Consider the following 13,110-nt stretch of genomic DNA (forward strand, 5'->3'; position numbering starts at 1 on the left):
AGAGGCAAGATGAGGCCCTTAATGTACCTATCGGCGCGTCACGTTCTTGCTTGGCCTATGTGGGCTGATCTCGATGTTCAATAAGCCAGAAGAGTAATCTGAGGCTTTCAGCTGGGGTTCACTCCAGCCAGCCTACGGAGTATGCACATCCATGCCCATTGTGCCCACCATTTTCATATTCAAGCGGCAAAATAATGACCCAGAGCATGACAGGGATCATCCCAGTATGAGGCATTTTTGCTGCCCAAAAACCCTCAATCTACTGAGCAGGTGCTAGTCGATGTACTAATGCATCTTCTCGGGATTTGAGCTAAGCCAGTGGCGCTATGCTGAGATTTACATCCCTGCCCATCTGTATAAAGCACGACAACTGGATTTCCCGCTTCATACATGGGGACTCACTAATCCTCAGCTTCTCGGGCAACAAAGGTAATGATGTCCAGCACATACGAACCCCAGCCAACTTACCCGGCGGAGTGGCTGAACCAGTATGCTCTCTCAGACGTGGTCTCGGCAGTGCCGGTGAAAGAAGATACTGGAATGAAAGACGGAGTAGGTCCTGACATTCATGCTCTAGATATGGTGGGCAGTGCTAACGATGGAGGTGCTGCGTGGACGATAGGATACTGGCTATCAGCGAAAAGTGTATATGACCTCTGCTGATATCGTCAATTCCCTGGACAAGGTCTCAGTAATGTACAAGTACACAGATGTTCTGGCATTCGACTCTGCAGAAACGACCCTTTCGTCCACCACGGACAGTATGTTAGTCCTGGCTGCGCGGGTCCTGACTGCCGACGGCCCCGTGACTCTCAAGGTTAACCCTGCCCAATACACGGGCTGTGTGCTCCGGATCTATGTCTCTATCCTGGACCAGCCGGTGACGGTGCAGAGTCCTGACGCATCGCAGAGTATCCGTTTGGAATTGGGTCCGGGGACGAATCATGTCGGGGCGGCAGTCACCGTCCAGACGGACAGTATCAGTGTCGCGTACTACCAGCAATATTTCGACCTCCCGGATGAGGTCTTCGAGGCCTCATTAGCGACACAATTACGGATTGCACAAGCGCTATTCTGGCAGAAGCCTTCCATCGCTATGTCATTGTGTGCCTACGTGGCTACCGCAACGGCCCGTCCCGCGCTTTACCCGGCGCTCAATACGCAGGCAGTTTCCCTGGGCCAGCAATTAGCTGCCCAGGCCATGACCGGTCCTGACACCTCGTATGCTCCTGCTTTGACTATTAGCCAGTACCGCCAAACTGTAGAGGATGCCATCAATGCCCTGGAGGCATTTCAGACGCAGTACGAGCGTTTTCACGATGAAAAGGCCAGTGTCGACGATCACAAGGCGGCTTGGACCACCATGCTCCAGCAAGCCATCAATCAACAAGCCTTGCGTGAGCAGGCTCGAGATTTGGCCTCCGACAAGTACTCTGATGCCTGTGTCACTCGAGACAGCTGCTATAATCTGGTCACCTCGGGCCGCCAGGAGTTGGAGTCCGCCCGGAAAAAGTTTGAGGACGCCCTGGTAGCCTGGGAAGAAAAGCAAGCGTTCCTTGGCGTGTATGGCCTTTTGTCTGGGATCCTAACATTCGGCGAAAAGTTGTACGGTATCTCTGCAGCTTCCGCCCTGGACGATGTGCTGAAAGCAATAGATGGCGCAAAGGACATCATCGATAAAGTGAAAGAAGCAGAGAAGATCACTGCTGCAGAGGATCGACGCATCTCCGCCGATACTTTGCAGAAGCTTACGGAGTGCATGGGTCCTCTGGAAAATCTGTATTTCTCTATGGTTACAGTCGCTGCGGCGATCAAGGAATTGGAAACTGATCCAAATGCGGCGATTCCATCGGTGGACGGTATTTCCGGCACCAGCCAAGGAGATGCCGATGCGAACCTGATCATCACGTTAGCTGCATGGGATTCTTGGAACGTGAGCTCTGTTGCGCAGCTGGAATTTGCGGTCGCCCATTCCATCCCAAACGCTGCTGCTTACCGGTTGGCTGTTCAGAAATATAGCATTAACGGGAAGGCGCTGGCTCAGGCGGATGCTCAAGCCACCAAGGCAGGACAGGAATATGTGCTGGCAGAGATGGAAGTGATTACCAGTCAGAAGGATATCAAAGAGCTGCAAGAGCTGATTGCCAAGTATACCGGTGAAGAAGAGCTGTATGCTACAGCCGAAGCGAAGTTCTACAATTCCTATCTGTTCATGCAAACCTCGGTGGCTATGGAGATGCGCAATATGGCATGGGCATACAAATACTGGGCGCTGGAAGACAGCCCTTTAGTGCTGGACTCACAAAAGACCACAGCCCAATTTCGCAGTGATGTGTATCTCATTGATGAAGCGATGAATGCCGTCAACTCCAAGTACGACCGAATCCTGCAGTGTAAGTAGGCGCCTGCAAATATTCTTCCACCTTCGCCAAAACCCACTGACAACTTCATCCCCAGTACTCACACAAACTGTGTCATCCAACGACGTAAGTTCTACCGCCTCCTATCCAAGGGCCGACATAGTATTTCTGACAAAGCTACAGCTTCCATCCAATTACGGCCAACTATTACTCTCCGGCCTCCAAAGCGAGACCCACAGCGCCAGTTTCACCCTCACTCCAAGCACCGATCCAGACAGTGAGCCCAGCTTCGCCAGCATCTTCACAGACGGGTCACACTTCCGCGCAGCCGGCCTAGTAGCCTATCTCCGGGGCGCGCGTCCACGGTCGGAGAGTCTCCAGAATGGGGTGTACCGCGTCAACCTCAATCTCTCGACCTCGGGTCTGTATGCGGATATCCAAGATGGTAAGATCTTTCATTTCACTCGTGCGCCGCAGACTGCCCGAGTGTCTTATGACATTGATGCCGATGGCGAAATCGGCGAAATCCATATCGACGGTTCGTTTGGGGACGAGGTCCATGCGTATCCGACTGTCTTTACTCAGTGGACTATCCAGTTGTTGGATGGCGACGAGCTGGATTTGAGTCAGCTTACGGGGGTGGATTTGGCGTGGAGAGTCTACGCGAGGTTTGACTAGGTGGCTGGCCATAGCCAGGACTGGACGGATTTATTTTGCCGCAGATACGAATTTCTTGCTGAATAATGATATAAGTTTCATAGCGTCGAGCGTGAGCTCTATATGAGAGTGGATAGATGTAGATAAGATGCTCTGTGCATGATTCTTTATTATGGCTCCGAAGCCGGCCCACCCGATCCAGTCCGATTTGATCACATCTTCCGTTTAGCCGAAATCAACCGTTGTGGTGGTTTCCCAATTGGTGCAGATCATCACAGATCAGCTCTATACAGGTCTCAGAGCTAAGTAACAGCAGATTCGGTATCAATAGCATGTAAATCGGCTCCATTTGGCCTGTCCCTCCAGAATATACAGCTTTTCGCTTTTCAAAAGGCGCAACAGAACAACACTTTTCATTTACGTCAGAGATTTCCATTGCTTTCTTTCTTCAAAAAAACCAACCGAATTTTTTGGAAGGAATATCAAGCCGAAATATGGCTTATAGTATAGAAGTAATGCCTCAAGCCTACCGATAGCTTACATAGGACTGGGCGTGCGGTGTTCTGCACGAACAGAGGGTTAGCCTGGACTCAGTAATGCAGGTGATGACCAGTGTGAGAAGCTTACTTAGCACATCCCCCTTATATTTCCCTTCTATACAATTGAGCAACCAGGAGGACTTGCCGTTCAAATTGCCTCCAGCAGTTGTGTAGTCATCTGGGTCAAGACTGTACTGTGACCCAAAGAGATGGCCGCCAGCCCAGTCTTCTTTTTCGTTGATGAAGATAGAATCGGGCGCATAGCCACTATGCTCTGGCTTATTGTCATTCAACACCCCAAGTTTCGCTACAAAGTCCCTTTTGTTTGCAAAATGCTCGGTGAGGAAGACGTGCGAACTGAGATTCGTGAGATTTTCCAAATCCTGACCGTCACGCTGGAGCTTCTCAATAGCGTGTTCGTTCATCTCCCACTTCCAGTCGACGCTCGGGTTTCCGAATGTGAATACGCAAAGGTGGCCCGCCATTTTTTCACGGATTTCAGTGTCTGTTGTCTCGTATGACCCATTCAATATCTCTTCCAACGCCAGACGAAGAAGTAGACAGCCTTGAGAATGGGCTATCATCACGATATGTCTAGGCTCAGTTTCATCCTTCAAGGCCGAGTCCAACTCCTTTACCAATGACTTTTGAGCCATCCGGCTGCTCTTGGTTCTCTGGATCAGTTTCTTCTGTTCTCTTGTGGTGCCATTCCTCTGGGCGGTTCTCTCGCCTGCACATTCAACCAGGTCCCAAAGAATGCCATCACCCCTGTTGAAAATCCCTGTTACTTCTCTTGAATATTGCGTCGCCAATTTTTTACAAGCAAGGCGCAGCCAAAAGAGCTCTCCGCCAATACCATTGACGTACAACCACTTTTCATTGGTTGATATTTCTTTTGAAGGGTTTTCAACAGTGATGTTCGATTCGTCAGATTTGACGTCGCTTCCGAGTGTGGTTGCATCGGTAATACCAATGTTCTCCAGCTCGTCGATATTGACAGTTTTGCCCATCCCTTTCACAATGAAGACACAGGATTTTACAAGCCTCTGAAACTGACAGATTACGGCGTGTCGATTCATAAGCACTGATGCGTCCAATTCATTGTATGCATTACGTGGTGGTGCTTCTTTTGCTGTTTCAGTCGTTGAGTCTGCTGGAATATAGTTTGCTGGGAAATAGCACTTGGCAGGTTCGATAAGGTCAACCAAAAAATTCGCCAAATCGCCGCAATTGTTCCAAATGACTCCCAGGGTTGTCAAAGTGACATCGTTGCTGGATATGCCTTCGCGTATGATCCGAAGTAATCCCACCTTAGCAATTATTGCGTTCACGGTTGCTGCTGTGAGCTCCTTCACAGTCCCAAGAAGCGATTCTGGATTGACCTTGTCAAGAATGGAACTCAGTAATTTGAATAAGCATTTGGATGCGTCTTGGAGCAGTCTGAACACGGGTTCTTTGTCCACCTGCTCAGTTATTCTGACAACAAGCTTCGTCAAAGTTTCCAGAAGAAGTTCTGGGCTTAATAGTGTCTGGGAGCGTCTCAACACCGCGTCAATAAGCCCGCGAACTGAATGTTCACCAGCCTTTTGGAAGATGTGGGTCGCAGATTCGATGATACTGTCTGCATGACCAATATTGTCCACCATAAACCTAGACGCAGATGTAGCAGCATACCCCACCGTATCAAAGAAGTCACCTAGGAAATTCATCATCAAGGTTGTAGCAGCTCTCAAGTAATAAGCAGATCGTGGGAAGAGTTGACCAATATTCTTCATTCCACTAACAGAGTGTAGGAGGAAACCACACCCGCTGACCCTTTCTGGTTTTATCTATGCAGAATGTTAAAAGTTAGCCATAATCGAGTGTCCGTTCTTTTACTGCCATGTAAATTATAGTCGTTTTTCACACGCAATGGCCAAGCGGGGCCAGGTTCAAAGTCTAAGTTCAGTCACAGGGACATGGAATCCACATGGGATCTTACTTCTTGTATCTGTGTGTTAATCATTTAGCTTTACGCCAAATTCCTTATTCCACGGCCCAGGCCCTTCGTTTAATCGGTCGCAGATCTGCTCTTTTGGTACGAAGGGTGACTTCCAGGGTGATATTCATCGCTCCAGATACTTCAAGATATCCAGGGTTCAATACTGCTTGCTAACGACGAAGACAGTTTGCAAAGGCATTAGCTATCGAGTTAGCACGCCAGGACATGCTCATCCTGAACTAAACTGATAGGAAGGGTGACGTCAAATGATGATCAACTCTACCTTGGGCCATCTGAAGCCTAAATCTGGGGAATGGGTTTAAGCTTATAACCCCGCCTGGATCCCGGTTACTCAAGCCGAAGGCGGCGATTATACGCAATGTATGAAGTTGAGAGGCTGGAAGAATTACGAATAAAGCTACCTTGCCAGCCTCCTCAGTTTTAAAGGAGGCTACTTTTGTGGCACAAGAAATACGACTCCATAATACGAAGTTGAAGCCTAGCCATTGTATCTACTTTCTCAGGAAGACACTCTGACCGTGTTCATGGTCATCATCAGACGTTCTCATAGAGTTGGGCTGTTTTAGTAATTGAAATAAGGTTATACGACCTCGTAAACCGTAGTTAGTACGTCAGGACGAACCATGGATATCAAATAAATAGAGAAGATGAAGAACAGTCTAGATGTAGCAAAATAATTTTTGTCTTCATCACCGTGTTAGACAACATCTTATTGAGTTCCTGATTCATCCATGCCGGCCAGTATTTCATAGGGCTTGTTTGGGTTACCACGGTCCGGGGTGACTTCCATATAAAACGAAGCGTATACGTGACGCAGGATAAAGCATGTAAATCGTTGATTTACATCAACTTATTGCTAGTTCAGGAGAGAATGAAGCAAAATAGCTCGCGAAAAGCAGAAGATACAGAAGATGCGGACGACGGAGACCCTGTTTAGGAAGGTGCGGGCAGTGGCCGCAACAGATCTTGAGATGTCCAATGGAGATAGCAATCAACCACCATCCCAAACCAGTCCACCGAGCCCATACATTCATTTCAGTGAGCAAGCCAACGAATATCGAGAATATGTTCAGACACTCGCAGGCCGGTGGCCTGGATTATCCTATCTCGATGCTTATCTGCAGGATGCTCTATATCTCGAGCGGAGGACTTTCGGAATTGTGCTCATCAAGCCGAGCGACGATGCTTCCGTGCAGCGTAACATGAGATTGGAAGATGTTCTGCCCCAACTGGATGATTGTTCCATTCCGAAACTTATAGTCTTGGAAGACCCCACTCCCAGGATGATTGCAGAGCTCGGAGCAAAACTGCGAATTGATCCTCAGTTTTGGGCAGATTTCCTGGTCGGCCCGTCTTGGTTTGGGTCAGGAAAGGTAGATATTGGACCTGGTGAACCGAGTGTCCAATATAGAGATGACAGTCTGCTAGAGCAGCTTTGGCCCCTACCAAAAGCCGCGAGGCAGCAGGAGCATTACTGCTTTCGGTTTGTTGCTCACAGAGAACCAACACCGAATATGGATGACTACAGCTCATTATCAGCGTCCTATCCTATCTGTGGGAATGCCAAACCTGGGCCTCCAATTTGCGCCAACTCGATCGGTCTACGCAACAATCTCACTGTATGGGAGAACCAGCATGAACGTGATAGGGCCAAAGGTGAAACCCCACCACGGGATATAGCGTGGGTAGGTGAGTGGCTGGCATTTCCGAACTTTGTTTTTAGGGAGTAGTAACACTCAACAGGTGTCATTGCGGTGAAGAACCAAAGTAGCCGAATACCAGTCTGCCAGCCAGGTTCTTCATATATCTTCCGAGAGTACCTTCCAAGGCCACAGTTTAGAGAAAGCTTCAATATGGACATTCTGGATAACGCAAGAGAATGGGAAGGACGACCTCAACGAGCTCTGAAAACCAATTATTCTATCAAGGAGATCCTCTGCTACCACCTCATCTACCATTTTCGGAAGAAGGATTCTCGCGATGCCGCAATGACATCACCGCGCCTCCTATTCGTTGATGTACTTCAATTGATCAGTTGCTTCTGGGTGGCTGAGATTGAATCGAAACATTTACGCTTATCTTGGATGGAGGTGTATTATCAGAAGGAGGTTATTAGACGGAATCGAAGATATCCCTCCTTCATGGATCCCCCATATCCAGACCCTCTGGCAGTCTCTCCGCAAGGCTCCAAGCAGATCTGATTGGGTTACATAGTGATCTAATCAGCATAGAGCCGTACAATCACTTTATTAAAGAAGCTGAAGAGTATTGCAAAGCTCAGAGGCAGCTCACAGGTTTGCCAGATTATAAGGAATTAGTCAACGACTTCACTTACCTACAGAACGCTGTCTCTCGCTTAACTAACCGGATCAATAGGGTCATGGGCTTTTTGAAGTCAATCGATGATGATCATGAAAAATCACGATCAAGATACCGAAACATGTTGCTACTGATTCTGGCAGTGTGGGCCTGGCTGGTCTCACCAATTTCAGTGACTGCTGCAATTATGAACTTGGGTGAGAGCAGAGAAAGCAATGCCGTCAAGGTTGGGGACATCCAGGTATTTTGGAAGGTTGTGGTTCCTATTGGAGTTGGTGTGATTTTGCTTGTCGTGTCTTTGCTTTGGATCACAGAATCCTATACTTTGAGGGCGACGCGAAAGGCAAGTCGCTCTAGGAGGTATCGTTGATATTGCGTTGTAGGCATAGATAAATTGTGAATATATGCCTGACAATCTCATCCTTATCATACAGCGACATGCTACAGAATATTTAGTTGCAATTCACAATAATCCAAACATGATCTGCCCGGTTATTATACTTCGGCCAACTCTTGCTTGTTCATCAAAAAACTTCAATTTACATATAGTTAGTATGAAGCCCGCCAATTACCTAATATAGTATTTCTCAAAGTCTGGTATCGGATCTATGGTCTGCCTCATCCCCAGACATGTCTTCTTCAATCTATACCATGTTTATTTTATCAGTCTGGCTTCAGAAGGATTTCTTAAAATATGATATATTCACATCCTCTTCCAACTGCAACCACCCACCAAACTGTTACTTATTACAATACTGCTTGGTCAAGACTAAACCAGCCATATACTACTAATCGATGCAATCATCGACAAGAAATTCCGGCAGCTCCTACTCGTACACATCCTAGCTGAATCTGGTCCTTTTCCGAAATTCATCGGTTGATTCATTTCTGCTTATTCAGACATTAAGCATCATGCATGATTCCATGCTAAACAATTTGCGCAGCATGTTTCATATGAATAGTGGACTAGAATACTTTCATCCATTTTAATGCTTGTACGCTCCCAAGTGTTTCCGCCTGCGTCTGAGCGTTAGCCTCTCTACTATGCACCATCCTGATAAGGGAAAGAACAACTTACCACCACGATACAAAGTCGACCGTCCGAAGATCAATTCCGAGCTCCTTCAGCGCTTTTGTCGACAGGTGAGTGTCGTAGGGCCGCTGCACACTCGCGTTTGGATCATTCCCTTGCTTGTTGCGCACCATGCCAACCAGGGACAGTCCGAGCACATCCGCCAGCTTCTCACAGATCTCGTACTTGGTCATCCGATCCTCCGACGAGAACTGCAGGATCTTGGGAAGCTCCTGGATGCGCTGCCGCTCCTTGACATACTTGATCACAATGTCACGGCACACCCGTGCAACATCTTCGGTGTTGGTGGGATAGCGCAGAGCCCAGTCGTCCATCTTCACGCCCGCACTCTCGTCCTGGGCCTTGTACACCGCATCCACTAGGGTGTTGACGGCGCTCTCCGAGTTCTCCTTGGCAGTCCCATACAACACGGGCACCCGCAGCACGATCCCTAGCCCGGTGTCCTTGGTGGCCTCCAGCACAGCCACCTCGCCATCCCGCTTGAACTGCCCGTACAGATTCGGCGGGTTGGTCTGAGCGTCGGCCTCGTAGGGAGCCTCCCCCTCCTTACCAGGGAAAACATAGTCGGTCGAAATGTAAACCAGCAGGGCACCACGGCGCGCGGTCTCTTCTGCGAGGGTGCGGGTGGCGTCAACGTTGACCCGACGCGCCTGGTCCGGGTTCTGGTCGCACAGGTCGGGGGAACGGTTTGCGGCACCTAGAGCGGAACGGTCAGCGTGCAAGGCGATGCAGATTGGCTGCATTTCCAACAGGAGGTGGCGTACAATGGATGACTATCTGAGGTCTGCAGGGGCACGGACATCAGTCAGATTCAATTCGTGTACAACGCGGGTGTGAGATGGGGGGGTATTCAGTGTAAGATGCAGGCGGAAGCCGTAGTCGGGAATTGATTTACTTCGCTTCGTTCAACAAATTCTTGATGTCCTCCTCCTTTTCCAAATCGGCCTTCTGTATCGTGGGAGGTATGGCTCTAGAATAGCCTTGACCAACGACCAGACAGCCGGAGTGCTTGAAGGTATTGAATACCTGTCGACCCAGAAGGCCGGTAGCACCAGTGACAAGAACAGTAGTCGACATGTTTCCGAATTGCGTTTCAGTAGAGGACATGGTGGAAGAGAACAAAAGAAAAGGGATAATGACGCGCAGAAGAGATGTTTCTGGTAGCTGGTCAACTGCGGGGCATCTTCATGACGTAACGACGGGTTGGTCTCTTACTGTCTAATTTCTTCTCGGAAGAGTGGGTGGGAGATGAGGGTCTGTCACGGTGAGCTGATCGGGATGGATGGGTCGAGACACAGCGTAATGGGCCAGGCACAATTGATCACCAACTGAACTTGGAGATGAATGTACTTCTGATTTGTGAGGCTGCATTTGATGCGGGGCTTGGCACCTCGTGCTGCCTCGATTCCTCTTTGGGAAGTCCATTGCTCTCAGTTTCATCCCACCAACAATACTATCACAATTGGTTATCATGACACTCCCATTCGTCTTGAACATCAATTGATGAGAGGCTATCTGAGACTACCATTCAATACTGCATCAATTGATCCAAGTCTACAGAACTGGTTTCCTCTTCTTTCCACCAGTCACACATCCCGGTCGCCCTTGTCAATATCAAGGGATATTAACATAAACGTCACAAGTCAATACCAAATCAGACAAGAGAATCATCGTCATCATAATGGCCACTCATCCCGATCATTCGCGGCGTACTGTCATCATCCCATCTAGCATTCCCAGTCCAGGGAGAATGAGTTGAACCGAGATCTCCGCCGTACAGGCCGATACCGCCCTTCCGACGGGACGGAAGCACCACCGGAGGACCTCCACAACTCCGACCGGTAAGCTTTTTAGACTTTCAGATATAGCCTTTGGCTCTTCTCCGTCTTCCTCACCACCAACCACCCATCATGTCCGGTGCCAGGAACCTCTCTGTCGCCCTTCGACGGGCTCGCGTGCCCAAGCCTCGCTCTCTGCTTCGTCCTCTGTCCGTCTGCGCTCCGTCTCCCGCGGCGAACTCCGTCCGCGCCTTCAGCGTCACCTCCGCGGCCAATGCGACCAAGGAGATCAAGTACACCAGCGCCGCCTACCCCAACCTGAAGCGGGATTCCAAGTTCGCCGAAATCTCTGCCGACGATGTTGCTTTCTTCAAGGAACTGCTGGGCGCCCAATCCGCCGTGATCGATGGTGTCACCACCGATGCGGCCGACGATATCGAGCCCTTCAACAGCGACTGGATGCGCAAGTACCGCGGTCACACGAGACTGGTTCTCAAGCCCCAGACGAAGGAGGAGGTCAGCAAAGTGCTGCAATATTGTAACGAGAAGAAGTTGGCGGTGGTTCCTCAGGGTGGCAATACTGGACTGGTTGGCGGTTCCGTGCCGGTGTTTGACGAGATCGTCATCAACCTCTCTCGCATGAACCAGATTCGCTCCTTCGATGAAGCTTCTGGTGTGCTGGTTGTCGATGCCGGTGTCATCCTGGAGGTTGCCGACCAGTACCTCGCTGAGCGCAACCACCTCTTCCCCTTGGACCTGGGCGCCAAGGGCTCCTGCCATGTCGGTGGCAATGTGGCTACCAACGCTGGTGGTCTGCGTCTGCTCCGCTACGGCAGTCTCCACGGCACCGTCCTCGGTGTGGAGGCTGTTCTGGCTGACGGAACTGTCGTCGACTCTCTGTCCACCCTGCGCAAGAACAACACTGGATACGACCTGAAGCAGCTGTTCATTGGTTCCGAGGGTACCATCGGTATCATCACCGGTGTGTCCATCCTGTGCCCCCCTCGTCCCAAGGCTGTCAATGTCGCCTACTTTGGTCTTGAGAGCTACGACCAGGTCCGTCAGGCCTACCGGGAAGCCAAGGGGCACCTGTCGGAGATTCTCTCCGCCTTTGAGCTCATGGACGGCCGCACGCAGAAGCTCGTCCACGAGTCCACGGGAACCAAGTATCCCCTGGAAGGCGAGTACCCGTTCTACTGTCTCGTCGAGACCAGCGGATCCAACGCCGAGCACGACATGGCCAAGCTGGAGGGATTCCTGGAACACATCATGGGTGAGGGCATTGTTGCCGACGGTGTCCTGGCTCAGGACGAGACCCAATTCCACGCCATCTGGCGCTGGAGAGAGGGTATCACGGAGGCACTGAGCCACTTGGGTGGCACCTACAAGTATGACGTCTCCATTCCTCTGCCAGAGCTGTACCAGCTGGTCGAGGACTGCAAGGAGCGTCTGACGAAGCTTGGATTCGTTGGCGACGACGACTCGTTCCCCGTCCGTGCGGTTGTGGGTTACGGCCATATGGGTGACTCTAACCTGCACTTGAACATCTCTGTGCGCCAGTACAACAAGGAGGTCGAGAAGGCCATTGAGCCTTGGGTGTACGAGTGGATCCAGAAGCGGAACGGCAGCATCAGTGCCGAGCACGGTCTCGGTCTTGCGAAGAAGGAGTTCATCGGATACAGCCAGAATGATACCATGGTGAAGTTGATGAAGCAGCTGAAGGGGCTATACGACCCGGTGAGTATCTTGCTAAATATTGATGATGCATTACTGATTCTGGCTATAGAATGGAATCTTGAACCCCTACAAGTACATCTAGATTGCAGCGTGCATGTTCGGAGTTACCTTGATATCAGATTTCAAAATGGAAGTTATTTGAGCAAAATTACAGCGTAAGCTATGAGCATTAACCTTTGGTTGTCCAAAGTAAACGCAATTCTCATAAGGAAGCCACTCTTAACTGACTCGCTCCAAAATATCGATCTGACGTGAGATTTTAGCAACAATATGTCTTCTCTCAATAGACAGTAAGAGGGGTAAAGCCTAGCCCTCTATAGCCGATCCTACTATGCATCTACCGATTAGCAAGATTCAGCCATCTCTACCTGCGAGTAGCTAATTGACTATCGCCATCCACATATCCCTGTCCAGTAAACCATCTTTAAACCATGAGATAACATCACCATATACCCTACATATCAACCTCAACATACCACACAGTATACAACTCCAAACTACACTCCCCTCCAATAACTACAACATCTCACGGATATGATCCCATCTAACTCCGCAAACTCCGCAACCATCTTCCAGCCCCCATCGGAGTAAATGGCATTAATCCTCAATCCCCGGAGGATCATCA

At 49.7% G+C, this 13,110-nt stretch overlaps 6 protein-coding genes across 6 annotated transcripts; 4 read left to right on the forward strand and 2 right to left on the reverse strand.

Moving 5' to 3' along the window:
- Positions 1 to 435: 435 nt before the first annotated feature.
- On the forward strand, positions 436 to 3,038 carry An02g10620 (hypothetical protein; the record flags this gene model as incomplete). The annotated part of the gene is made up of 4 exons (XM_001400154.3): positions 436 to 552; positions 623 to 2,393; positions 2,458 to 2,486; positions 2,544 to 3,038. The coding sequence occupies 4 exons, from the start codon at positions 436 to 438 to the stop codon at positions 3,036 to 3,038; spliced, it is 2,412 nt and encodes an 803-aa protein (XP_001400191.1).
- A 516-nt stretch (positions 3,039 to 3,554) lies between these two features.
- On the reverse strand, positions 3,555 to 5,561 carry An02g10630 (uncharacterized protein; the record flags this gene model as incomplete). Its single annotated transcript, XM_059746584.1, has 3 exons — positions 3,555 to 3,580; positions 3,645 to 5,385; positions 5,538 to 5,561. 3 exons carry the CDS (start codon positions 5,559 to 5,561, stop codon positions 3,555 to 3,557), a joined length of 1,791 nt encoding a protein of 596 aa, XP_059603492.1.
- Positions 5,562 to 6,529: 968 nt separating this feature from the next.
- On the forward strand, positions 6,530 to 7,759 carry An02g10640 (uncharacterized protein; the record flags this gene model as incomplete). The annotated part of the gene is made up of 2 exons (XM_059746585.1): positions 6,530 to 7,247; positions 7,302 to 7,759. The coding sequence occupies 2 exons, from the start codon at positions 6,530 to 6,532 to the stop codon at positions 7,757 to 7,759; spliced, it is 1,176 nt and encodes a 391-aa protein (XP_059603493.1).
- A 239-nt stretch (positions 7,760 to 7,998) lies between these two features.
- An02g10650 (hypothetical protein) lies at positions 7,999 to 8,247 on the forward strand (the record flags this gene model as incomplete). The annotated part of the gene is made up of 2 exons (XM_059746586.1): positions 7,999 to 8,152; positions 8,192 to 8,247. The coding sequence occupies 2 exons, from the start codon at positions 7,999 to 8,001 to the stop codon at positions 8,245 to 8,247; spliced, it is 210 nt and encodes a 69-aa protein (XP_059603494.1).
- A 526-nt stretch (positions 8,248 to 8,773) lies between these two features.
- Positions 8,774 to 10,077, reverse strand: An02g10660 (uncharacterized protein; the record flags this gene model as incomplete). Its single annotated transcript, XM_001400158.3, has 4 exons — positions 8,774 to 8,804; positions 8,956 to 9,667; positions 9,735 to 9,754; positions 9,866 to 10,077. 4 exons carry the CDS (start codon positions 10,075 to 10,077, stop codon positions 8,774 to 8,776), a joined length of 975 nt encoding a protein of 324 aa, XP_001400195.3.
- Positions 10,078 to 10,880: 803 nt separating this feature from the next.
- Positions 10,881 to 12,567, forward strand: An02g10670 (uncharacterized protein; the record flags this gene model as incomplete). Its single annotated transcript, XM_001400159.3, has 2 exons — positions 10,881 to 12,485; positions 12,535 to 12,567. The coding sequence occupies 2 exons, from the start codon at positions 10,881 to 10,883 to the stop codon at positions 12,565 to 12,567; spliced, it is 1,638 nt and encodes a 545-aa protein (XP_001400196.1).
- Positions 12,568 to 13,110: the final 543 nt, after the last annotated feature.

This window comes from Aspergillus niger (genome assembly GCF_000002855.4).
Source record: "Aspergillus niger supercontig An02".
Classification (NCBI taxonomy): domain Eukaryota; kingdom Fungi; phylum Ascomycota; class Eurotiomycetes; order Eurotiales; family Aspergillaceae; genus Aspergillus; species Aspergillus niger.